Source organism: Amphiprion ocellaris, chromosome 11 (assembly GCF_022539595.1).
Source record: "Amphiprion ocellaris isolate individual 3 ecotype Okinawa chromosome 11, ASM2253959v1, whole genome shotgun sequence".
NCBI lineage: Eukaryota > Metazoa > Chordata > Actinopteri > Pomacentridae > Amphiprion > Amphiprion ocellaris.
Window position 1 is genome coordinate 11,906,881 of NC_072776.1, and position 27,995 is coordinate 11,934,875.

The 27,995-nt window shown below is 39.7% G+C and overlaps 1 protein-coding gene across 1 annotated transcript; it reads right to left on the reverse strand.

The window, feature by feature from the left end:
- Nucleotides 1-450: 450 nt before the first annotated feature.
- On the reverse strand, nt 451-27,526 carry si:dkeyp-118h9.7 (sacsin). The gene is made up of 9 exons (XM_023260894.3): nt 27,375-27,526; nt 25,111-25,156; nt 23,793-23,880; nt 21,220-21,331; nt 19,183-19,329; nt 17,470-18,901; nt 15,814-15,902; nt 2,460-15,696; nt 451-625 (listed from the first exon to the last, which is right to left on the reverse strand). Exons 2-8 carry the CDS (start codon nt 25,137-25,139, stop codon nt 4,733-4,735), a joined length of 12,861 nt encoding a protein of 4,286 aa, XP_023116662.2. The 5' UTR covers nt 25,140-25,156; nt 27,375-27,526; the 3' UTR covers nt 451-625; nt 2,460-4,732.
- Nucleotides 27,527-27,995: the final 469 nt, after the last annotated feature.

Here is a 27,995-nt window from a genome sequence, read left to right on the forward strand (position 1 = left end):
ATTAAAACATCACATTCCTCATGAAAACTAGATGGGACTTTTATTAAATAAAGTGTTGGTGAATAAACAGTGTAAAAAGTGCAAAGCAGCTCCATTAAATGAGGAGATGTGAGACTTCCACAGCATGGATCACCATCTGCTGTGTTGATTCATAGCTGAATGTCAGAATGAACTGAGATAGAAAAGCTGCTTTGAGCTGCAACATTACGGTCTGACAATCCAACACCATCACAGTTTTCATCTGGTTGTTTTGCTCCAACATGCTGTGAAGTTCAGTTTTTACCTGAATCAATACAGAGATTCTATTTCCAACCAAGACTGGAATAAAAATTAGAATGTTATGAGGTTATTAATGCAAATAAATCCTTTCAGATGGAAGGATTTACTTCTAAGTTCTAATTCAAGTTTCAGTTGGAGCACATTGCATTCACAAAGAAAAACAGCGAAACCTTCATAGCAACATTTAATAAACCTAAAGCTTCCCTGTTGGCACATTGGTGGAGTTTGTTACTGAGCATCTGAACCTTAAATCCAGTGAGACGACCATCTTCAGTCGAGGCCAGTCAGAGAACTTCAAGACCTTCCATCAGCTGGACCAGATGTGGCATCATCTCCCTCTGAACATCTGGATGACAGGAGAAAAGACAGAAATCAAACACGGATCACAGAAATACAATTTATTCACTTTCATCATTTTATAAAAGTAGCATGAACTTTATTAAAACTTAACAACATCAGTAATGAAAGTAAATGTTTTTATCTCGTGTTGAAGCTAAATTTAAAGTCAATTTTAATGACAGTTTATCCTGAGAGGAGTGAGAATGGAGCTTTTCTTTCCTTTTTAGAATATTCCCTCACAATATTCTGTTTATTATTGGCTTTAGAAGCATTTTTCTTTACTTATTTATTTTTAGATACCTCAGACTGATGCACTTTGCTGGTTTGCAGATAATTTCATGTACAATGACAATAAAGATCTTCTATTATAACATATTTTGCTAAAACAAAAGCTGCAAACCTTCTCAACCATCTCTCAGTCTGCAAAATTCCAACTGCTATAAAGAATTTTCTGATGTAGTTATTACTATAATCTTTACTGAACCAGGCCTGGAATTAATAAAAATCTGTATATGGATATGATTTTCTCTGATGGGACCACTATGGAAGCTGTAGTAACAATTAACTATCCTTTGAAGGGAAAGATTAGGTCTTCTTCAGGTGGATAAAAAAATGCTCTCCCTTAAAAAGTAAATCTCTTCTGCACTGCACACGTACTACATTTTTGTATAACTCTGGATGTCAGAGTAAAGGCAGACAGATCCACTGATCAGCCACAACATTCTGACCACTGACAGCTGAAGAGAACAACATCCATCATCTTGTTCTAATGTAACGTTCTGCTGGGAAACCTTGACATTCATGTGGATGTTTGACATGTACCACCACCTAAACACTGCAGGACAAACAACCCCCTAGTCGCCATGACAACAGCAGTCCTTGATGCCAGCTGCCTCCCTCAGCAGGACACAATAAAACTGCTCAGGAGTGGTCCGAGGAACACGACAGAGCTAAGCTGTTCACCCTGGGTTCTACACTCCCCACATCCAGATCTGATTGAGCATCAGTGGGATGGTCCAGGATCAGCCTGGTCTAGGTAGGACCCACCCTGCAACCCACAGGATCCACAGAATCCACAGGACATCCCCAGAGGTTCTGAAGAACCACTGGGTCAGAGGAGTTTTAGCAGCATAAAGGGACCAACACAGTATTAGTCAGGTGGTCATAAGGTTATACTGTTATATTGTCATGCTGATTATATTATCAGTAAATGTTTCCATCAATTATAACGTCCACATTGATCAGGAAAAAAACAAACTATCAGTTCATTCAGAAACTGTGGGGTTAAACCTAAAAACACAGACCTCAACAGCAGTTTGTTTCAAAGCAGAACACCAGCTTGTTTTCACTGAAGAAGCTTTCAAAACAACAATTATATGACAGTTTTCTCAGTTCTCATTAAGTTCAGAGTCAGCCAAAATAATTTACACACATCAGGAAAAGAACATTTTTTTAAAATAGATATTTCATTTGTATAAGTACTTCTACACATATAGATACCTCTTTCTAAGTTTGATCAAATCACAATAACTCTGTATCCTGTTGTACGATGTTTTCCCAACAGATGGCGCTACCCTCATGAATGGAGCATCAACAAGTGACGTCTACAACACAACAGAAATGTCTGGAAGCCAGTGGCCACCACTTTGAGCACCTCTTGTAATTGTAGAGGCCAAAGATAACTTTTATTAATCTCGTGATGTCTGAATAAATTTGGTATTGAAATATTTATGCAAGTTTTTCTTTTCCTGATGTGTGTAGACATTATTTTGGCTGACTCTGTATAAGGGGTTTCTGACAGGTCACCAGGCAACATCTTTTTATAATAATGACAAACATACCTGCATTCTACAGGAGTGATTTTCCTCATGTGCAGGTAAAGATGTGTGAAGAGCTTAGAGATGACAGGAGCAGGAGTCATCCTCACTAATTCAGCTTCCACCTAGAAACAGAAAGACCACAAACAAACACACTGATATACTCTCAAACGTTCCAACCTCACAGCCTCAAAATATCTGTTTAGGAAGTGTTGTGTTTCTAAATTCTGCTGAAAGCATTGACAGACATTCTCTTACAAGGTTGTGTAAAAAGCAGCCTGTCCTCTGAGCTACTTAGAAATCTTCCTGAACAAAGTTTCTACGTGTAAATCGGCTCAACAAAAACTAAAGCCTCAGTGAGAGATAACAGGTATCGCAAATTATAAACAATTTTCTTTGTTAACTCAGACTTTCTGCTTCAACCTCACATAAAAAGGGGAGTTTAACTCATCAGGTGACTGAAAATGAACGGCTTGTGCAGTTCTAGATCCAAAAGTAGGATGTTTCAACTCATGTTTTACTACAAATACATGCAGTAATAAATAAATACAATGGCTGGTTGTTAGTTTATTCACTATTAATATCATTTTATATACTGGATTGAACTTGAGCAGTGGAAGAGAGAAGGAATTTAATGAAATTATGGAGATTCAGAGAGGTAATGTTGCGCAATGTTAAGTTAAGGGCGGTGTAATTCAAACCAGCTGAATGTTAAACTTAAGTGCAGCTAAATGGGTTTCAGTTAACCTTAAAGTAAAATAACTTTTTTTAAAGCTAAAATACACAGCAGAAAAATACAGGTTGAGAAGGTGATTCTAATAATGAGGACAGCTGCGGCAGCAACTAACACAGGTGTTCAGCAGTAAGTTAGCCACCTGTGTTAATTAGCCCGCTAGCTAACTTAGCCGCTTAGCTAGCTAACGCGTCCGGACCAACTGCTCAAACACGACAAAACACAACTGTTCACAAGTCGCTGACTTAACGTACAACAAAACAACGCTACAGGTTATAAGTATTTATTTTCTTACCGTGTTTTACTCCAAAAACAAGGTCAACAGCAGCCAGAGATGCTACCAGACGTGCCGACCATAGATATACATAGAAGACTCAGATATGCTAGCGCGCTCTTCTATATTATCTATGGTCTGACCAATAACTGTTTTCTGGCTCCGCCCTCTGAGAATCTTGTTGTCGTTTGGCTCCACACTTGCTGATGACCACTTCCGGTCTCAGAAAATGAAAAAAACTGACCTTTTTTCGTTTCTGTCTCTGACTGATTTTATTTTTTTGTTATTCTAAATATAAAATGAAAATCAAAGCATTTTTAAAATTTCGTACATCCCTTTTTGATCATGAAAAGGAAAAATGCCTTGTATTTCAATTTTAATTTTTGTATTTTAAAACGAAGATCAAATAACCACTCGTTTTGTTTTTCAATACCCCTTTCAGAACAGAATATCCAATTGCCAGATAAATACACGGACCTACTACCCATACCTGAACACATCTTGCTATATTAAAAAAAACAACACAAGAATTGCTGTTTCAACCTTTATTTTCTTTCTTTTTTTAATTTTCAAGAGTAAAAAGTAATGAGAAAAACAATGAATTAAAGGTGACAAAATCCCACAATTTTTTTTTTTTTTTTGCAACTGCACCTTCATAATAAACTTATCCATAGACTATACTGGCTCTCTGTAAACAGTTACAAATGCTTACAACATTGTGAAACAAACAACAACTATAAAAACTTCAAACAATATTTTCTTGTTCCTCAGGTAGTCCTACCTGTTTACAACAGCAAAAGAATCCTTGATATTTCCATCTTCATCACAGTCATACAGTAATTATTTGGTGATTCAGCAGCTTTTATGAACCATAACAAATTATAACAAAGTATTACAGTGACCATACTGGTCCTCAGTGAGTAGTCATAAATGTTTACATCATAGCAGAAAAATAATATTTGGTATTTGCATTTTTATAACAAAGCCATACACTGATTACATTGATATTAGTAGATTATTGTCTGTAAGAAGTTGTAAATTGTAACAAATGAAAAAAAATCATACAGTGATAAAACTGGTCCTCTGTGAAAAGTCATAAATGTATGCAACAATAAACAAAAAAAAGCACATTCTCATAACAAAAATCATAGTTTCATTTTAGAACTAACATTGTGCTCATGTTGGTTCAGTGAAAATTACTGTTTTCTTAACAGTAATTCTGGAAATCAGCATTTTAACATGTCGAAAAATATTACCACAACTTATGACATGTCTGTCTGTCTTTGATCCCTAATTCACATATTCCTCTACTTTACGGAGCAGCTCAGATGCCTCGTTCAGCGCCAACATCTCATTCTCCGATCTGAACCGTCCATTTGGAATGTGAGGATATGGATGATGGTTGGGATATTGGGTCTTCTTGGGGTCTACTCCCAGAGTCTTCAGTTTTTTCACTATCTGAGGCAGGTCTCTCAGTAGTGGGCTGTAATGGGAGACTTGATTGGCCAAGGCTTCTATTGATCCACTGTTGGGGTGTTGACCTTTTCGTTTATACTCTGCAGCTATGAGAGATTTTTCCACTGCTTGATGGACTTTGAACAGACACCACTCTGTACTCCCCTTGCCAGTCTCTTTGTAAGCTGCATCGAGATCACAGCGAGCCTGTCTACACCAGCGCTCGGCCTCCTCTCTGTTGGGCCTTGGGATGTTTTCATTGTAGGTCCAAAAGTTGTAGGAATGATGGCCTCTAAAGAATCTCTCTCGGCCTTTTCTGTGATGCCTGGCCTCCTCATTCCATTGCGGGTAGAAGTTTCTGAAATTTGAGAATCCACTTGAGTAGGACGAACCTGAAGATGTGCCTTTGCTTTTGCCAGTGCTGAGCTCCTCAATGCGATTCAGCAAATACTTGAATGCCTCATTGGCGAGAGGTTTACAGTCAGGATTTTTGTCAGGATGCCATCTCAGGTACAGTCGTCTGATGGCTTTCTTCCTCTCCTCCTCAGGAAGAGGCCAGATCTCTGCCAAATATTTGTCAATTTCCCTTTTTGCTTCTTCAAGAGAGCCAGGTAAGGAACTTGTTGATCGTTGGGAAGAATGTGGAACTGCTCCCTCTAGTAGCTCCAGCTCCATACACTCTGGTTTTACTCTTTTCCCTTTTCGTTTCTCTTCTCTTTTAAACTGGTAAATGTCAAGATAACTGACTTCAACTGGCTCATCTTCTCCAATATCTATTTTGTATCTCTGTGACAAATGTCCCAATTGCCCAGAAAGTACTTCAACAATTACTGCATAAATGTACTTGTCGTTGTTGCTGTCAGTGCTGTAGCCGACATATTCCCCCTCTTCAAAGTTGTTGAGGATGTTCATGTCCAGTGAATCATGCCAGTCCTGTGGAATCTCTGTCCCAGGGACCGGTGGATCGTGAGGGAAGCCCTCACTTTCAGCAGTGTCACGGATCCCATTCTTCGCCAGAGCTTTCTGAACATCTTCGATATTATCGCACATAAGAAATTGTCCGAGCACTGGAAGGTGATGTGATGCAATCCTGTTGCCTAAGAGAGAATTAATCTCCTTTGTCAATGTCATATTTACTTCATTCAACACCTTAGGGGCCATGTCATCATTGTGTTTTAGGTAAAAGATGCACCCTTGTTGCTCTCGGTGGACAAAAACCTCTGTCTCGCTGGCAGTTTTCTGTAGTGGCTGATTATCCAGCCATAGTGTTGTTTCAAGGGTTTTGCAGCAGATAATCTGAATTCCGCCAAAAGTCTTCTCACACATGGCAGTAGCTTCTGGTTGCGATACTTTGCCCTGAGACTGCTCTCTGATGAGGCAAATCAGTCCATGTCTAAAGGCTCTTGAGGAGAGATGTCTATCAAACCATCCCCTAAATTCACAACCAGTCCCAAGCTCACACAGCTGCATGTGTAATTCCACTATTCTTTCCTGAGTGACCAGAGACAGCATTTTAGGCTGGAATGACTGAGGCAGCAGTTTCAGCAGCTCATGGTGCTCATAGACGTCCGTTCCCAAATGACATTTATCGAGTTTCTCAAGTAACAGGAACTTATTCTCAAGTGCTTCTTCTAACCTTCTGATCTCAAACACTGTGTCATTGTAGTAGAGTGTGTGTGATAGGTGTAATTTACCATCTACTGCAGGCAGATATAAAGTCTGAACACTGTCAACAAGTGTCTGGATTCCTTGAGTTTTGATGCACTGAAACAACTGCTCAACAGCTCGTTTCACAGTTTTCTGTTGACCTGCATGGAGCTGTGATTTCTCACAGGAATCAGCATAAACTGCTGCCAGAACATTACAGTAGTGTGCTGCAGTAGGTTCACTCTTCACACCAATTTTTCTGAAGAACTTTTCGAACAGGGCATATTCCGGAGGAATTTTGTACAAATATGGTCTGAACTCAAGATCATGGGGAAGTGAAAGACATACGTCATCAGCTTTGAAAAGTTCTGTGTCTTTCTCCACCAGCACAACAGGCAGGCCAGTCAGTGGCCGTCCATCAAACCCATTTGCTTGCAGGTAGGCATATGCACTTCGAAACACATTTGCACGGGTTTTGATCAATGGACCAGTTTTACATGGCGACTGACAAATGTTCCTCATGTTGAGGACTACAGAGCTTGGAGGTGGTTTTTCATGGGCTCCTACATTTTCCATCATTTGCAGCAGCTTTTGTGACTTACTTACTGGCAAATCAATAATTGGCATTGAGGACCAAATTAGCTCTTGATGCTTCGGATCACTTTCAATCAGAGACCCTCTGATGTTAACAGTTGTTCCCTCTGCAGCAAATGGTTGGTGATAGTTGCACAGTTCTTTTCGAATCATCACTGGAAAAATGAACTTGATGTCAGCTATTCTCTGTAACAACTTCTCCTCTTTGTTTTTGTCACTTTGACGACTCACTTTGTTCAAGGCTTCTCGGAGAATTAATGATGATTTTCGCCGCAGATCTTCAAGCCTGCTGTTTCCTTTTGCTTCTGACTCCAACTGATGTGCAAAATTTATTATGTCATCTTCTGACACAACATGCCTCATTCCAAGTTCTCTGACCAGGTCTTTAGCTGGTTTCATTAAATACTGAACTTCTCCACTCAGCTCAGTCCAAAATCTCTCTGGTATAAACCTCTCCTGGGGCAGCATTCTCTTGTAAAGCTCAATGCTGTCATCAAAGTAGTATGATGCGGGCTCCAGTCTACCTTGAGAACTGCGAATCAATCTCACTTCCTTCATTTTAGAGATGATTATGTCCCTGCACTCAGAAAAATTCAATTGATGTTGTAGTGACAGCATCAGTCTGAGACAGTGAAGAATCTGCTTTTCTGTGAGTTTGTGTACGGTGGGCAGAATGAACTTCATGAAATACTCCAGATCATTCAGAATTGGAATTTTCAGTATTTGTGGCAGAGTGCAGTTCTCTGGGTTGTTGCTGAGAAAAATACTGTTGCTGTCAGGCAAGGTAAACAGATCTGGAAATGTCTCTGAATACATGCACTTGAGCACAAATACCTGTTTTGGTCCATCAATCCTTACTCGACCACCGTGTGTTGTTTCAAAGATCGGTAAGGATTTCAGCTTCCTCTTGTACTCTTGACTGTCTTTGGCGTTGGATACTCCAGATTGCAGGAAGTTTTGAAACTTACTCATCTCCTCACCTGAAAGCTTGGAAAACTCTGAGTGGTTCAGATGATAGACCTGGTCCAACACTGAGCTTTTGTCTCTCACATCCAAGAGTTCTGGGTTTAGAAGTGAAGGTGCCAGTCGGTCTACTTTAGAGAAGAAGACGATATCAAGCTCCATAAAACCAAGTTTTAGGAGGATGTTTGATATGTCTTTTTCTAAGGTGTTCTGAATCACGCTAGACATGCCCTTCATTGTTTGCAGCAGGTGCTTGTTGTTCAGCCTTGGACACACAACAGGTACAATGCAGCAGTCACTGAACAGGTTCCTCACATGGCTTAATGTCAGACTTTGCTCACCATCACTAAACGCTGCAAGTTGGATTTGACTTGTTAAGAACCTCCAAAGCAATTTCAGCCACTTCAACATTGTCTCATTTGGGATATGAAGACCACTGTTTGGATCAGTGTCACAGGTCTGAAGAAGTTGCTGGATCAACGGCTTCAAATATTTCACTGCGCAATCAACTGTCAACGTTTTGACAAGGTTAAAAGTTCCTAGAAGTTCAATGTGTTCAGAGTTTGTCTTACAGTCTGCAAATTGGTCCTCGTAGCCAACGAAAAGACCTTCATATCTTGATATCCATTTGGGAGATTGAGAGTCAAACACTCTCAAAACTTTATCTCTTGTGAGAAGGAGTGGAAGCCCATCGAATGAACTGGAAATGTCCTTAGTGTCCTTTTGCAAACTGGAATCTTCTAAGCAAAAGCTCAAGAGCTCAGAACACCTTGTTTCATCTCTGATCAGAGTGGCAGTTATGGGCAACGGCAAATCTTCATCTGTTTGGATTGGATCATTCAGTGGTTTGTCTCTTAGAAAAGTCCGCACACTGCTGGCACTGACATCTTTCACTTTGATGCCAGCAGACTTAAAACTCTTCCAAATCTTGAACATGTTTGTGGAAAAAGGAACCAGTTTCATTCCAAGATCTTCCAGAATGGGATTAATCTTGTCACTTTTTGAGTGTGTCAGGTACGGTGCCTCAGTTGATTCAGGTTCACTGACGGTACACCAGTCAAAAGAGAACTCTTTAATTTCTCGTCCTGCAGTTTCACGTGTTGATGTCCTCAGTACTGGGATCACATCAAGGCATTTGTCTTTAACTGATCTGTATATCTCGTGTATCATTTCGTGCCACTCTGGACCAACATCGTCTGTCACAACTGGCCAAAAACGCAAGTAGGGACTTAAACAAAATTCAACATTTGCAAAAGGCACTTTCTTGACTGCAGTGCAACGGCTGATGTAATGTAGGAGATCTGCATAGAGTGGAGCAATGATGTCCTGTTTCAAAGACTCATTCCAGTTTGCTTTCACACTTTGACCATCTTCCCTCCAAAGGCCTCTCCTAGCTGAATCTACCTCAAAGTTTCCATTGACATGTACAGGCAGTCCAGTTCTCCCTGGCAAGGGAAGTGAACAAAAGCTTGCTCCTTTAAAGTCCATGTACCTGGGTGGTAATGAGCGTGAGGTCTTTGTGCTCACATATGCAGCTATTGCTGCTTGGGGAAGTTTGTCTGAGAGTTTCATTTCAACACTGTCTTTGAATGAGCCAAACTGCTCTGCAATGATCCATTTACTTTGTCCCTTATCTGAGGTGGAAATCAAGGTTTCATAAAAAATCTTCTGTGGTGTTGCTGGAGTGTCAGACTGTAGTGCACTTTGCAGTTGCTTTGTAAACGTCTCTTTTTCTTCTCTGCTCGTCTCTGCCAGACTCTTTTCAACCACAAAGATGGTTTTAAGTTTTCCTGAAGGTTCATTGATTTCATGGACTTTAATTTTGCAGATGTTCTTCAGAAAAAGAATGAGTCCTTCGGGGTCTTCAGACAGGGCAGAGCACAGTTCTCTCATGTCATGGTCAGTGACTTCTTGCTTCAATATGTTGGAGCCGTTTGCATTGGTACCCATCCTCAGAGGTAATCGGAACATGGTGCCCTTTTCAAGACAAAAGGTGTCTGGGAGATAAGACTTGTAGACATCAATGTACATTTTCTTGAATTCGTCAGCAAGGTTATAGCCAATGCCATACCGTGATTTGTCTGAATGTTTCTCAATGTATTTCTGATTGGGATCAAAAATGCAAAGTCTTTCATCTCCAGTTAGGATCGAAGGGCAGTCAGTCAGATGGTAAACAGAGTTGAAACCAACTCCATATTTTCCTATCTTCCCTGGGGAGTCGTGCTTTCCTCCTTCACCCAGCTGCTGAATGCCACGCAGGTCAGCATCAGAAAACACTTTGTCGTTGAACACACACAGCGATGGACCCTGCAGATTGTTCCATCTCTTCCCAAATGTCTTTTCTCTGCCATGCTGTCGTTTGTCCCAAATGAAGTGGATCTCTGTCGCCTCTGCATCATCAGCATTTTGAATTAGCTCCTTAAGAATGTCCTTCTTTGATGGATAAGCTGAAATTATGTTTTTAATTCGAACAGTTAGTTGTTCCTGCTGTTCAAAATGGAAAGCATATGGTGAAAGGTTGTCATTGACGTAGTGTTCCAGAGTATGATGCCTGGTTGTTTCAATTCCAAAGTGACGAGCCATAGCACGGGAGATAGCCTCGTGACATAATGTGACATTTGAAGCGACTGGCATCCATGGGCTGTCATTGTACATCAACTCACTTGCAGGTTGTAAAACCCCATGCTGATTGGGTATCAGACAATCTCCTGATGTTTTCTCTTTGGCCTCATATATCCCTTTGGTTAATATTGTGTGACAAATGGATAGATCCCTCTTTGGCAGAGGCTTGTTTCCATGTTGAGAATGTAGTTCCTGGAGCACAGTTAGAAACTGATTAACTGTAAATTTCTTTTGAACACCTACACTTTTCCAGAGATCCCTGAAATTAGAGAAGGCAGATGGAAGTACATGGAGATAGGGCTTTGCTTCAAACTCTTCATTTTCAGCTACACATTTGACATTTACAAATGTGCTGCCAACAAGGATGAACGGGAATGAATTCGCTGACTGCGAAATGAAGGTGGCATTCCCATTGTCACCGATCCACTGATTTAGAAATTTGTAGCACTCACACGCTATTTTGTGAAGCACAGATGCATCCATTGATTTTGATTTTTTGCATACTTCTCGCAGCTGCTGAAGCACTGTCTGTGGCTCTGGACTGCTGCGAACTCCCAAAGTTTTTAGGACTGGATCAGTGTTGTGTATTTTCAGATTGGTATGATCCAGCACGGGTTGTGTCATGTTAACAAGTAGGGAGCAACTGTCACTGAAAACATCAATAGGCCTTTTAAGTGTTAAACTCCCTTTCATTTTTGTATCCCCAGGGGAATATGCTGGGAGAAATGCAGTCACCCTCAGTGTGTCCCAGTGATCAGAGTCTTCATGGTACATGTGATCCTTCATAAGTTCAAGAAGGCACTTTAAACACACATATGCTTTCTTTTTGTCAACACTCCAGGTCTGAGTCACTGTGGCTGCTCTCTCTATGATGTCTTCCAATGGAAGATAATCACTGGCCATTCCAAGCTCCAACAAGCGTTTGATCCTTTCTGGCGAACAAAAGTCCATTTTGGTACCGCCAAGCAAGCGTCCCTCTTCTGGTTCAAAAAGACAGGCTGCTCTCCCTGACGGATTCACAAGTTTCTTGATATACTGGAGCTGTCCGTCTGTTGTGGGTATGCATGGATAGCAGACCAGCAGACTGTCAAGTTCTTTGATATGAAGGTCAATGGCATGCAGCACAAGAGTATCTCTAGTCTTAGCGTCCATGGTACTGAGGTTTTTGAACACTGCTTCTTGATAAAATTTCTCCCAGTTCCATGTCCTGTTTTGTAGAACCTTTTCAAGGCCAGCTTGTTTGAAGCTATTTCTCAACCCCAGTGGAAGAGGAACAACATTGTTGGGTACTTTTGCATATTTCTTGCACACCTGTGCTGCAAGTGCACTGATGTCTTTCTCCTCTTCAATGCTTTCATGTAAAAATATGGCATTGTTCATTGAGCACCAACGTTCTCCATCACTAAACAGCTCTGGGCCAGTGGAGGGCTGAGCAACAGCCAAGTAAAACGCATCCACCACAGGCTTGAAAGTTTCACTCACTTTCTCCCTGTCAGGCCAAAAGGTGTGGTAAGAGTAAGCCGCCAGCTGATTGTTTTCCAACATTTTCTTTAATTCCAAGAGAGCAGTAATATAGGCATTCACCACCGGATCCTGAAGAAGAGCTTTGTTCCACTCATTTTTCACTCCATTTTCCCACAGACCTTTTCGGTTGCTTGTCACAGCAAATGTTCCATTTATATTAACTGGAAGACCTGTTCGAATGGGAAGAGGAAGGAAGCAAAATGCCTGTCCAACAAGATCTGTTTGCATTGCTGACAATTTTCCAGTTTCTGGGTCATTTTGCAAAGGCACAGCAACCCCCCCGATGGGCAAAGAGAACTTGGCGTGCTTGTTTTCCTGAAGGGCCATTTTCAAGGACTGCTGTGTCCCAAAGCAGTTGTACAGGAGCCAGCTGTGGACTTCATTTACACCAGACTGCTGACTGGTTATCTGGACAAAGTTGATTGTGCGGCAGTTAATTACCTCTTTGCATTTACGATCAAGTTTCATCAGTGATTTCTCTGCCTGGCACTGTTTTGACACACTGCTTTCATCAGGAATTCTCCTTGTGCTCACAGTGGTTTTGGACACGGTTAGGATGGTTTCGATTTCGTCATCTCTTGGTGGAGTTGATGCACTGTTTGACATGTTTTGTAGAGATAATGTATTGATGTTCTTCAGAAAAAGTAGGTGAGTTTGTGAATTCTTAGTTAAGTGCTGCTGGAAAGCAATGATGTCGTGTTTTTGATACACGTTTGTGCTGATTTCTGACTTGAGAGCCTCCTCTTCACTTCGGAAAGGTAGTTTGATCAGAGTGCCTGGATAGGGTTTAGGAGGACTTTGTTTGGTGAAAGTACAGTCAAAAATGCGTTCATATGGTCCAAACTGACCAGGAAACCAATGAAAAACTCGCTTGAGAGAGAGATTCAGCTTGATTCCAGGATTTGTTTTGTATTTGATGTGCTTTGTAAGGTGAGTTACATTCGGATCAAGAATGAGAAGATGGTTGCCACTAAGGATGGAGGGGATATCTGTCACGTGATACACCGTATTGAATCCAAGTCCAAACTTTCCGATTTTCTCCACTTTGCTTTCCTTTGAGGCAGACCCAACTCTGATAATGTTTTTCCAGTCTTCAGCTGTGAACTGCTGATCATTAAAAGCCCACAGACAAGGTCCCTGACAAAGAGCCATATCGGGGTCAATAAGACTTTCAGGGGCATCTTTGTGGACTCTGAAATCCACCAAGAATTTACAGGTCGCAGCTCCAGCATCCTCTGCATTTTGAATGAGCTCTTTGAAGATGTCACTGTCTTCATCATACTCTTTAAGAATGTTTTTGATCCTCATTGTTATTGGTTCAGATTGCCCACATTGCTCTATTGCCATTTCATATCCAGTGCCTACATCCTCTGGATTGAGAATGTAGGTACTGAGAAATTGAATTTTCAACCACTCTGCCGTTGCTTTTGGAATTTCTTCATGTATGACATACATTTCCTCTTCACTGTGCTGAAGTTCTTTCAGCCCATTTCTGCTTACATCACAGAAGATTGCTGCTGACCGTGGTTTAAGGGTAAACTGTTCACCCTCCATGATCACTGGCACTGGGATATCATCCAGAACTGGCTTCTGCTCTCTCCGCAGCCAGTTCAGAATTTCGACTGATGCTTTTATCTCAGAGGAACTTGCAAATGGCTGTTGCCTTGCTTCAATGGTCTGCTGGATCGAATGAAGAATGCCAAAAATGTCCTCATCTGAAAGAAATGCTCTCAGGCCAAACTTCTGGAGTAACTTCTTGTATGGCAAAAATTCTTTTGGCACTTTTCCAATGTAAGCACTCAGATCTAGATTACATGGGTAGTCAAGAACCAGGTCCTGTGGTGAAACAAACTGGTTGTGAGTCCACAGCCAGGGTGTCTCCTTGTCCATCGCTGCTGTGAATACAGAGATGTTTTCCTGCATGTGTTTGTAAATGCTGTGCAACTTTCTTTTGAAATCCAAATTTGTATCAGGATCAGCCATTTTTTGTGCTTCTGATGCCAAGACTGACAAATTCTGAATCACTTTTTCAGGAGGGGGTAGGCGTTTTAGACCAAGCTTGTTGCAAACTCTGTCACTGATCTTTACCAGTGGCATTACATGTCCAACAATGTCCTCGTATGCAGAATGTCGTACTTCATCTGGGCAAAAGAAACAAGGACTCTGATATTCATCACTGAATTTGTCAGTACCAGGCTGATCACATGGGATCCACTTTAGCATTTTGAGCTGATGAAGCTGTTCATGAGAAAACTTTGACAGTAGATCATTAGCATCCAACATTTCCAAGAGAACTTGAGCTCTTTTGAGAGCCTCAGTTTGAGAGTCCACACACAGTTGGTCAACCTGTGCAGCAGCATGCAGCAAATGCTCAGGGGATATATCAGTTTCTCTATTTAGCAAACCAAGATCTGTTAGGCTTTCCAGCATCTGCAATGTATGAGTATACAAAGGTGGGGGGAAGAAATCTGACTCAAAGAGGACTTTAAAAGTTTGAATTCTTGGATCCAAAAAGCTTGCAGTCTTTTTGAGCTCTCCATTCACTGCAATGAACCTCAAGTTCTTACATTTGTTTTTCAAGGACTGATTTTGAGAGAAAAGGATGTTACCATGCTGCAAAATCCAAGTCATTATATTCACAGTGTCTTCATTGCTGCAAGCCCCTTTCTCAATACAGTCAATGAGGACTTTGGCTGCTTCAGCTGTGTCCAAGAGATTAACACTCAGCAGCTGTAATAACCTGCGATCAGCCTCAGTTGCACACTGGATAACTGAGTCAGGCATGGGGAGCTCTGTTGGCACTGTTAGGCCAGAAATTAGAAGCACAGCTTGTTTTGATTGAGCTGCAACACAGATTCCTCCCATGGTGTGAAACAGGGGCAACTTTAAGAGTAAATCTTTCTCTCTGCCTGAGACAGAATCCAAATGAGAGAGATAATCTTTCAGTTCTTGTCCTGCTCTGTGAGATGTGCTCTTGAGTTCTGTGATGAGACGCTGAGAATTTAAATTCATGAGGACCTTCAGGACGCTCCTTGGAGATGGGCAGAGCACATAAGAGTCAAGGTCTTCATGTCTGAGCCACTCGTTTCCTCTCACCACTGTGCCACCTACTTTATTCACCAGCTGAACTATTTGGTCTGGCAAACTAATCTGCTTGCTTCTCTGAAAAATGAGGGTTGTGTTCTGTTGTAGCTTGGCTACTGGTACAGGCTGACTGACAGACAGAGGACTCACTGGTATTAAAGGTATTTCAGTGAAAGGACTTAACTCATAGAAGTGAGTGTTGAGAAACTTCCAGAATTCTTGGAACCATTCTAACGGTGGATGCTGACTGTTGTCGTTGTCCCAGATAACATGCTCCGTCCTCGTCTGCTTCCACTCCTGTGGCAAATACCTTCTTGTATATTCAGCCACATGGTCTGCATCAATGTTGAGGACATTGAATAAATCTGAAAAGCAGGTTTTGAGAAGAAAATCTGTTTAAATATATGTATGCAAAGTGCCAAAGCATGCAGATGGCACATGCTGACAACTCTGAAACCTCTATATTCTATTTAATGACTTACTTCTGCTGGCCAGTTCTTTCAGATGGGTACTGCAGGTGGAACTGAGGTCATGTGGGATGAAGAGATGTTTGCAGAATGGCAGCAAGACTCTGCACAAAAGATACGTTTGCTCAACAAGGACGTTTTCATAAAGTGACCACAAAAAAAAAAACAGATATTCTTCTACAATCTGAATCCAGTCTAACAGAAATAAGGCAGTAGCAATTGGTAAATAATATACTGAAGCAAGTAAGCATGAGCCAATCACCACTAATGGATTTGTGAGAACAACTACTGACAGAATATATCATTTCAACAAATTAGAGTAAGTAAGTTTTCAGTGGTGAACCAATTATTCAGAGGCTTTGCTAAAGTACCAGTACACTAAAATAAAAATCCTAGTTCAGTAAAAATGTAAAAAGTATTAAGAGCAAGATGTGGGTAAAGTATTGATTTGGTCCCTCTGACAGATTTATTATTATACATGACAACATGTAAGGTGGTCTTTGGAGCTTGTTTGAACAACTCTGTGTACAGTTTTATGTACAGATAAATCTGAGAAGATTAACTAGAAAGGGAAGAAGAAAATACTAAATTTTGATAAACATATGTTTTGTGCTTCAGTCTTTTTTTTCTAATCTTTGATTTTTGTATCAGCTATTTTAACATTTGAACATTACCTGAAATGAAACTGTGTCAAATTTTTAGGGAGAAAAACTGTTTAGTGGAGCTGTTAACAACTCATAGGCATCTGTCATGTGACCCCAAACACAGTACTTTTGTAAGACTTGAGGAGCCAAAAAGGTTTAAAAACAGTGGTTTAATTTGTATTGATGTGATGCACTGTAAAAAGCTTGTTATATTTTCCATTGTGCAAAATATTCAACTTAAAAGTAACTCAAATGTCAAACAAATATAGTGGAGCAGAAAGTACAACCCTAACCTTTGAAATGTAGTGCAGTGGAAGTATAAAGCAGCATAAAATGTTCAGTAAATGTAATTGGTTACTTTTTGCCACCTTTTACTTTTTTTTTTTACTTTAAGCGGACCGAAAGACACATTAGTATTGATTTGGACTTTATGTCCACATTTAGCTCTGCTGGTCCCCCCTAACAATGGAGGAAAGCGTTGAATTTAGCCATTATAAAGGTTTATTAGCAATATTTTACTTCAAATTAACTTGGATTTGTAAATAAGCAGCTGTTTCCTAACATGCTCACCATTTACTGTCCTCAAATATAACAAAAAAAAAGTTACTAATATTAATAGTCTACTAACAAAATTTCCTCCTCAAATCAAGATCTTCTGGCATGAAAACTGTGCTAAAACTATCATTTTTAAACAATTCATCTTCACCCAATCATCATCTATTTTTATAATTGGAGTTTTGACTAACAGACTATGACTGACTAGGAACATAAGCAAACACCACATTGTTTATTCCTGATTTTGCTCTGATTGGGGGTGAGAACTGCAACAGTAATTATTCTGCCTTTATGCAACAAAGGGTCAAACAACAGAAACCAGACCATAGAACGAAGGAGATTTTTCCTCCTATGGATGCCAACAACATACATGGCCAACATAATATGCTGATTTAAAATAGTTATAAGCAGCAAAGAGATATTTTAGATACTTTTTACATAGACAAAAATCTAAAAAAAAATCCAACTCTACCTTGGAAATTCCTCGCTGTCAATCAAAGCAGTGTCTTCCTCTCTGTCTGTGAAGGATCTGAAGGAGCCATCGCTGAGTGGAAGCAGCTGAAGACCCTCGAGCTCTTCGTATTTTCCATCACCCAAAACGTACTCCAAAAGACAAAGTTTGTCATTTTTAGCGATGTCATGCACGCCGTTCCTGTGGAGAATGCGCCTGACTAATGTTGGAGTCACATGTTTTAGGGTGGCGAAGTGTGGATAAGCCTCATGTATAGCTCTTGCAACGCTGACTGGTAAAGTCACAAGATTTTCTCCACAGGAAACCAGAGTCCTTTTGATGGCAGACAATATGTCAGTGCTTGTCGGGCCATTGCAGGGGAACACAGCTTCCGATGGAGGGATAAACTTTGTTTCATCTTTGGCGAGAGAGAGAAGAGCCACATTTTGTCTGAATAAGTGCTGAAGAACATCCAGAGCCACAGCATACCATTTGTCTTTGTGCTGTACCTGGGCGATGTCTGGCCACAGATCATACACAGAAGAGACGGCGAGATGAGATTCTTGGGCAAGTTTGATGGCATCTTGAATGATCATGACGTACGCTTGTGGTAGCACCTCCTTCATCAACAGTTCATTCCACAAAGCATGTTCATCATGTTTCTGGTCCTCTTCTTGCCACTTGATGTGTCTTCTGTTGTCTGTGAGGCCAAAGCAAGCGTTGACATACACTGGGAGTCCTGTCTTGTTGGATTCATTGTTTGGGAGGGGGAGAAAGCAGCTCAATCTACTGTCACTACTGTCTCTCTTCTCTCCACAAGGGAATGCCAAGTCAACCTGAGGTAAAAAGCTCAACTTTTTTGCGAGGACATCAAGATCCTCTATGTTCCCTTCTTTCATTGTACATGTCGTCAGGAGCCACTTGGTTGCTTTGTGGCTTTCTGAACTGAGAGTTATCAGTTTGAACCTTGTTGAACCCTCCACGATTGACTCATCTTCTGTCTCCAAAACAACTTCTGTGGGGACTGAGGATTTCACTTCAAGTCTGGTGTTAATAGCACCATCGACATTTATGTGTATCAAGGACACAGAGGTCACATTTTTCAAGAAAAGGAGACTCAAGTCTGCATCAGCAATGAAACTATCAAAAAGCTCAACCACCTTATTGGAGTCGTAAAGGTTATCTGAAATTTCTGATGCCTCATTGCGTAGAGGGAATCTGAAAATCGTCCCTTCAAAGTGCTGATCCTCCAGAACAACTTTCGACCATTCCTGCCTGCTCACAAGTGAAACTATATCTCGAAAGGGCTGGAACTGATCATGCATATTCATCAAAGCTTCTTGGTGTTCAGCATCATCCAAAGACCATCGAAACCCTCCACTTCTTTCTCCAAATATTTTTTCTTGAGGGTCCATCACGCCAAGGTGCCCTGAACTGAATATGCTTGGCACATCTGTGAATAAAGTAAAGCAGATATTGTCCCATGAATTAACTACGTCCTTTAGGAATACCTCTTAACCCTCTGAAACCCAAAACCCACCAGTGGGGCTAAAATAACAACATTTATCAAAGGTAGAAACTGTAAGAACAGAAAGGACATTATACTGCAGAGAAAAATGAGCCCACAGTGAGTAAAAATGTGACAGGAGCAAAAACCGCCCACAAACTTATTGGGGTTCAGAGAGATAAAGTCAGACTATAAGGTACATGAGTGATAAGTATACATAATTTTACCTGTTGTGTGGTAGATAGAGTTGAAGCCGATTCCGAATCTCCCGACTTTGTTTGGGTCGTTGCGCTTGACGCTCCGTCCTGCCCTCTGAATTCCTTCCCAGTCATCTTCAGTGAATGCTGCATTGTTGTAGGCATAGAGAGCAGGACCTTTGCAAAATCAAAAAAAAGAACGTAAGTTAATGTGTTGTTTATTCAATCATTAATTCTCTACAACTGCTTGTTTTGAAATCTATGTCAGCATGCCCTGAGCAAGATAAAAATGCAGAATTGTAAACAAACAATCAGCAGACACAAGGCAGTTTCTTCCAGATTATCTTAACGTGCGGTGCTGACTAAAGAGGAGTACTTTCAAGAATATATCATAAAATGTTCGGGTTGTCTGGTAAACATGGTGACCACAGTCAAAAGTATAATATACAACTGAGACCACCGAGTACACCTGTGCTTTCCAATTGGTCATGAAATGACCAGTAAACATCAGAAATATAATTTTGGATCAATAAATTAAATCTATCTGCATGTCTGCATCATGGTTCCAGGTGAAAAAGAATTGCTAGCAACCAATCAGTCGAAACACAGTAGTGATGAAGTGTAAACTAAGTTACAAATCAAGGCCAGAGTCTATGACTTGACCATTTTCAAACGTCTAAAAAGTTTCTTTAAAGATCTTCAAAAAATCACCAAGAGAAGTCAGCATTCGGAGAGCAGCAGGATTTATTTGTCGACAAAAAATCCAGGAGTAATTCTTAGCAGTGAGTAACACCCCAAGAAGAACTGAAGATACTGAGCTGTGCACCGTCTTTATGCTGTGAGCGTTGGTCATTTTTCCACGCCTATAGGGCGTATGATAGGAGTGGCAGTTTTGACAACATTATACTTTCCTCAATCTACTGGTCAGATCATGATGTCAGGTTATCACATTTCACCCCTAGATCTCACTTTACAGAAGACATGTGCATTACATTATCATTAGGTCATCTTTTACAGAGAATATGCCCAGACATGTTCAGATTTTTTGCTCCACATCTTACCATTATTATTTTGTGATAGATTTCACACATATTATTCCAATATATGTTAAAAGTTATAATACCTTAAGTTTACATTATGTTTTGAGTACATATGTTTTACTTCTGGTCTTCAGTCTAATAGCATTTGACATAATTATATCACCTCTTACTTTTAGCACATCGTACCCAAAAAATATTACACTATATTAGCAGCAGTGATTTAGGAGGTATAGAAAGATCCATGGCACCACTAATCAGAGCTGCATTGGTCTTCCTCCTAAAATGAAGCCACTGACAGTGCACTACTTGCACAATCTACCTCTGTAAAACAGACCAGCAAATGTTTCAAACAAGAAACAGTGGTTATCAGTAGAAACTGGAGTTTCTGTGACAGCTCAGACTGTGTGAACAATATTCCATAAAATTTTCATCTAACGACAGCATCCAAGAAAAAAAAAACACCCTCGCTTGCTCTTCCTCAAAAACTGCCTGATGACATTTTCACTAAAGGATATGGATAGAAGCCTGATTAATACTGACAACACATTCTTTAATCAGATGACACCAAAGTAAATGGTCTCATTGTTTGGCTCAGATGGAGTTGACGATATTTGTATGGCCATGGCCAGGACTACCACAGTGCAAGTATAGCCCTGATTGTGAAGCATGGAGGTGGGAGTGTGAAGATATGGGACTACGTAAGTAAAAGGTGCCATCTCCCCACATGATGTGACAGGATCAATAATAAAGGTGGACATGAAAGATATAAAGCATCTCAGTTATGAAAGATGTACTAACATTAGCTTGATTGAGTTTCAACTGTGCAATTTGTATGTTTGGAATGTAAACTGTTAGTTTTTAAATGTACATAAGAGCAATTACCCTTCTGTTTAACTTTGAAATATTGCCATTACTGTAAGTTCATGCAATGTAGAAACGATTTTTCCTTTACATGATTTTGCACACTTCTACTGCATGTTGCTTGTCGCAAATCTGCCCATTGTTATTCAATGTCCATCACAAATACCTTGGTATTTTCCCAGTTCATCAGTCCAGAGGCTCTCAGTCCCATAGCTTCTCTCATCATGGATGAAAACCACGTCTGTGGCTTGAGCATCATCTGCATTTTGAATTAGCTCCTGAAGACAAATGAGGACAATAACAATTAATAGAGCAAAAGCAGAACAGACCTTATCCACTTACCTCTACGCAAATATGAACAGGGAATCAACAGACCATTCTCACAGCAGACATTTTGACTTTTTGAAGCAGTGAACAGTGGAACTTTTAACATAAAAAATGGCTTGCAACCATAATTAATTTCAGAAAGGAAGTTTTTGAAACAATAAACTGTACTGGTTTCTAAGATAAATAAGCATGAATGTGTATCTGAATAGTAATATTTATTTTTACGTTGCAATATAAAGAATTTGCCTCATCTGTCTTGACTTAGAAACACTTCTGTTCTAAACAGTTCTACAGTTCTAAACATCAAAACTATGAATTTGTCTCTAAAGTAGGGTATGAGATGCTGCCTTCAGGACAGAATGCTCAGCGAGAACTGAAGAAGGCAATCAGGGAAACTAAGTGCAAATATAAGCCGAGCACTGAGGGGTACGCAGAAAACAATAATCCCATTTATGTACATATATGTGAATAAAAGAGGAACACCTCACAGATCAGCAATGTCGCTACACTTTCTGATGGCCAAACCAGTTCTTGGAATGCTTTTAACAACAGCTTGCCAAAGAGGAAAATGTACTTGCATGCTCCAAAATGCAAGCAGGTGATCCACTCTACTGAAAGTAGACGTCACCAAAGCAGCATGAACAGACAGGGGGTCAGGCTGCATACTGAAATCACATGTTTACCAACTAGACACCAGCATCTTTAACCTCTCTCTACGACAAGATGTAGTTCCCCACTTCTCTTAAATCCACCACTGTCCTCAACAACAGGCAGAAAATGTCAGATTGGGCAACCATATGTCCTCAATCCTCGCTTTGAACGCAGCTATACTGCAGGACCTCTTCACTATCTTCACACAAGACTGCACTCCAATTCACTCCACCAACACTTTACAGCAGGGAGGTTTGCTGTTGACACCATTACAGTGGGTCTGATACATGACAGTGAGGTGTCACACCGCAGACAGGAGGTCAAACATCTGGCTGAGTGGTGTGGGGACAATAATCTTGTCACCCCTCTCTGCTGACAACCACAGAGGACGAACTTGATCCAGGTGATAAAAATGGCAAAAAAGGTTGAAGAAACTGATGCTTCAGTGAAATAATGAAACAGCGTACGTAAGTCATGTATGCAAGAAGACCAGCAACATCACTAGGGAATAAACCCACCCAAGTCACAGTCTTGTTGCCATTAGGGGAAAAGATAAAAAGACATTAAAACTCAATTTAAGAAACTAAAGAACAGCGTCTTCCCCAGAGCTGCCGCCTCCATCATCCCTTCTTCAACACACAAACCTACACACACATCCTCTCATAGCTTATAAAGACTGCAGATATAACCAAGTTAGTCTTTTCCATCCACTCCCTGACTCTACTGCTGTGAACACACCCGTACACTTTATTACATTATTGTCTTGCATTTATCTTGCTTTAATTTTATAGAATTTGCAGCATTTACCTCAATCCCCTGCACTATTTGTATCGTTAGATTGATTTATTCATCTATCTTACTTCTTTGACTCTTAATTATTTTTGCTGGATTCCGAGTTATCTAACATAATTTCACTGAATACTTACAGTGACACTTTAAGTGTTGTATGCCTTATGATATGCTCATTTTTATTCTACTCTATGGTAATACTGAAGACAGGTATAGACGCAATACAGGTCAGTTGACCTGTATTGCATTAAATTTCTAATATTTTGCCTCCCTCACTGGCATAAACAGTTGCACCTAATAAACTGGCAACTCAGTGCCCTTCAAACGCAAGAGAGCACCAGTGTGTAAGACACTGATATTTTGTAACATGACTCACCATCACTGTGCCATAGCTAGCTTACAGGGATATTTGAAGAACTATTAATTATTACTTCATCAAAAATCTGCTCAATGTCTGTTGTAATCTTGTTTGCATTGTTACAGGAACAATTTTGCACCAGTATTGCTAAAAGCACATTTAATCATTTCTGCTTTCCCTTGTAGGGCCCATTCTGTTTTTATTATGCCATCAAAGGGATGGATAATACAGAAGAAAAAAAATCATATTGTGTTGTTTTTTTTTTTGTTTTTTTTTAACAGATTATGTGATTATGACATGAGTTTTAACAGGGAGGATAATTTTGACACTGATCCAAATGATTGTGTAACTTTTAGCAAGAACATTTCCTTGCATTTAGAAAATATGATTTGTAGATATCTGTAGCACCACAACCCTTCATGTTACCTTTAGCAAAACATTTCAACATTTCCTGTGATTTGGATATTGCACCTAGATATAATTCGATTTCAGTAATATTTCGACAAAATGTTCCCTTATATATACAACAATAATGTCATCACAGATGTGTATCACTGGCAATTAAATATTTCATAAAGTAATCGTTACAAGAAGTATTTCGGCAATACACCAACCTTCAAAATTTGTCCACCATCTGGATATCGACGCAGAATATCTTTCAGGTAGTCAATGAAGGGCGGTGCTGTGGCCCCAAAGGAAGACCTGGACAAAAACACACAATGGATGAGTAAGAATCTACACAGTCAGTCCTCCTCACACAATGAGTGTAGAACAACTAGGAGGAGAGTCATCTTAGACCAGCACACGTATTACTGAATTTATATGCCGAAACACGAAGTGCTTTCTTTGACATTAGGTATTACCTGGTGATGAACATAATGTTGACAAGTATATTGTATAATACAGAGAATTTAAAAAGGGGTACTGCTAATAACATGTGAAATTCATATAAGTATGAATTTTAAACTATATAATTATTAATTGATAATTAGCAACAGGCAAATGACTACAAACAGTTGAATTCCTGTGTAAATATTAGTGCATGTGTACTTCAAGGCTTAAAACACTCTTCTGCATAGAAGCCTGTAAGTGTTAATTATCTTCTATAATTATTAGATATTCTGTCATCACATGCACAGAATTAACAGTTAAATAATTATACACCAACACAGCAAGTGCCCTCACTCAACATAATAGTTTAAATATGAGCTCAAGTTTTGTAAACTACACAAGTGGTTTCTTTCCATGCATATATTTACGTGTGGAAAAGGATTCACCAGCGTCCATTTATAAACCCAAATCTACAGTGTCTCCCATCATGTAAAGTTATTTTCATGTCTTCTTGACTTGTGGTGCTCACATGAGAGACTTAATTCACATATCAGTGCTATGACAGCAACATGACACCAATGCTAGATAACAGGACATCTTTGTGGCTTTGAAAATGACAGCGTTCAATTAAACTCAGGAAATAAATTCAAAATAAGTTGATTTTTGAAGAAGGAATGATCACATAGTTGGACCTTAAAGCCAGACGAAGCATACAAATGTAAGAAAAGCAAATTTCCATTCAAAATTCTTGTCATTTGGTGACGATATGAAAAATAGCAAGCATTCACATACATGACAACATGGTTCCTTTAAAGATGATTTGTGCTACTTACTATGGTCAAAAACTACATATCTGCAGTTGAAACTTTTGTCCAAAAAAAAAGGCAAAGCATTAGCAGACGTGCAAACATGCAGACATAAATAATCAAAGAAATCTAAGCAGCAGGTTGGCATGATGTTAGAGGTCTCTGAAGAAATCAGTGTCAGTGAATCAGATTTTGCTTCACTACATGTTTCTTCATTGCCCTCAAAATTAAAATTTGCCTCTTTCCGTAAATGAGTCAGCACATGAAAGCAAAAACAGGAAGAAGTGTAACTTACCGAGCCTTTTTCTTTGTCTTCTGACTCATTTTTCCTGGGTTGGTTGCTGTAAGAAAGTCAGAATATTGTGACAAAGCCTATTGGTAACCAAACTCACATGAAATCAAATAATAATTATAGTTAACATGGTTGAATATCTGTGTAGTGCTTTGACCCCGTTTGGGCGGGAGATACTGTCATTTGGCACCAGAGATAAATGGATGTTAAAGAAATAAGACTCTGGATGGGTGTAGGTGAGACAAAAGGAATGAATGAAACAAGCAACAAGAAAAAAAAAACCAGTAAACTAAAATATTCAACTAAAATAACTTAAGGCTCAAGGGTTATTAATACAACAAGCTGCTGCCTGATCTCTCCCTCTCCTCACTCATTGACCTTGTGTTTCATCCGCCTCACCTTCAGGAAACCTACCACCTGCCTAGGTAAGGGAGGGGTAAGCAACGTAAAACATCTAACTAAATGTTAAAAATTACCAGCGCTACCACTTGGTTCTTACTGCACACACCTGATATATGGGCACATATAAGTATATATATATATATATATATATATATATATATATATATATATATATATATATATATATATATATATATATATATATATATGCAGTTGAGTGACAAATTAAAGGAAAAATCACCATAAAGTGCCTCAGTAAGTCACTACCACAACATCTTCAATGTATCTTGACATTGATTCTCCAAGAATCTGGAACTCTGCTGGAGGGACGGAGCTCATTTGGTGCTTTGGTACATATTTACCAAACCATTCAGTGACCCCTTGGTGCCCTATTTATGTGGGAGCTGTCATCCTGGCAGAAGCCGCTATCACCAGGATAGAAATGTTTCATTGTAGGATAAAGACAATCACTCAGAACAGCTTCGAACTGATTTGCAGTGTTACTGAACTCTTAACCCTTAGATGCATGACTGATTGGACCCTACACTCTTCTATAAGTGGGTAAAAAAATGACCCGTATAAGAATCAATGTGTTTTTATGCAATTTTTGCCATTTTGGTTAAGAATAATAATTTGTATTATTGTTTGTATTATATTTTTGTCAATACAAGAATGATTTCATGTTTGGAATATGTTTATTTTTCCTTTTCTAACAGATTTTGAACATTTTGACAATTGAAAAACAGGAATATTACACAGAACAGCAGTAGAAGAATGTCAACATCCATTTGACATTTTTCCAGTCTTTTCCTCTGGATGTTGCTACTCTCCGTCTCTATAAATTTGCACACTGCATCACCTCTAGTATGATATTATCAGGGATAAAGAGATTGGGGTAGTAATACAAATGTTACAATTTCTTCAAAAGTATTAAAGGCAACTTAAAAATTTAAATGGAATGACATCAGAAACATGTTTTTTGAGGAATAGCTAGAATATGAAATGACAAAAACTTTTCATTACAAAGATATTGCAAGAAAACGACCTCACTGGATCATTTTTGACCCACATGCATCTAAGGGTCAAGGGTGGAGCCAAATCATGCCAGCAAAATGATCCACACAGCATAACAGAGCTTCTGTATCTAATCACTGTATGAGTCAATGGTTCAGGTTTTTCCTTTAATTTGTTACCCGTCTGCCTCCTTCCCTGCCTCTCCTAGTTGTGCAAACCTAACTTCATTGTGTCGGATTAGCAGCTAATGTTCAGGCAACACAGGCACAACCACAGAAGAAAAACAGTCCAACCACCCCTAACTGTCTAACTTACAATGATAAATCACAACACTGACAATATAATGACATTAAGAGCTTGTTTAGACGCTCCAAACCAGTTCTACATTCTGTTTATATTTACCAAAGCATCCAGATAATGTCACTACTGTACTGTAGAAAAATATTTTACTGTCTTTTTTAGTAACTGAGTTAATTTAGATACTGACAGCTGAGTCTGAATGTGATTTTGCTGCCTCATCTAAGTGCAGGTCCAGCTTCAGCAGTATTACTGTTACAGTTCCTGTAAGCTCCTCTGTGCCCATCACTCTGCTGCACTTAGGAGTTAAGTTACACCAAAAGCAGAAAACACAAGGAAACGCAGAAATTAATAAGCAAAATAACACACATCAATTAATAAACACAAAGATGGAGAGGAAAATATAAGAAACTACAAAAAAAGTTAAATTCTTAAAACGTTTAGATTTTTTTAAGCCCATTGAATCATTTCCTTCTTCACATTAAGTTAATTTACTCATAGATGCTCTTAAAGCCGCCTATAAATGAACAAATAAGTGATTTAAATCGCAGTACCTCAGTCATGATAGTGAAGGGTGCCATGTGATCCTCTGAAACAGGGGTTGCTGCATCAGTCCGCTGCATATAAAGGCTGCTCATGTCCAATCCCAACACGGCACGTCAGTTCTAGTTGCATCCTTTCGGTTTCCAAAGAAATCAAGTTGCATCTGAACAGAAACGAAACTCAAGACAGATCGACATTCCCGTGGCCCTTTCAGTGAAACGAAACTTTCATAGCGATGACAGGTGATCAATGAAACCTTCACAGGCCACTGCAGTCCCCCATGGTGAATGTTAAACTTAGTTTTTCTGTCTTTCTAGAGTCATACGGGACAGTTGTTCCGCCGCTCGCTAGATGATGCTGCAGCCCCGTTTCTTCTCTGAACCGAGCAGCTTCTGTGCAGGAAAACGCAGACGATGAAACGCAACCCGACAACCTCCCGGTGTTATTTCAGTCTCATATCATGGCGTTACACTGCGCTTTTGTTGCAATAATAGCTTAAATACGTGCGCGGTTTATTAGGAAGGAGGAGCACGGTATGTGAAATCTTTCTTTCTTACTCGTATTCTCAAACAGACTTCGCATTGTTTACGCCGGAGCAGGGCCTACAGTATATTACAGCACAGCAGACAGGC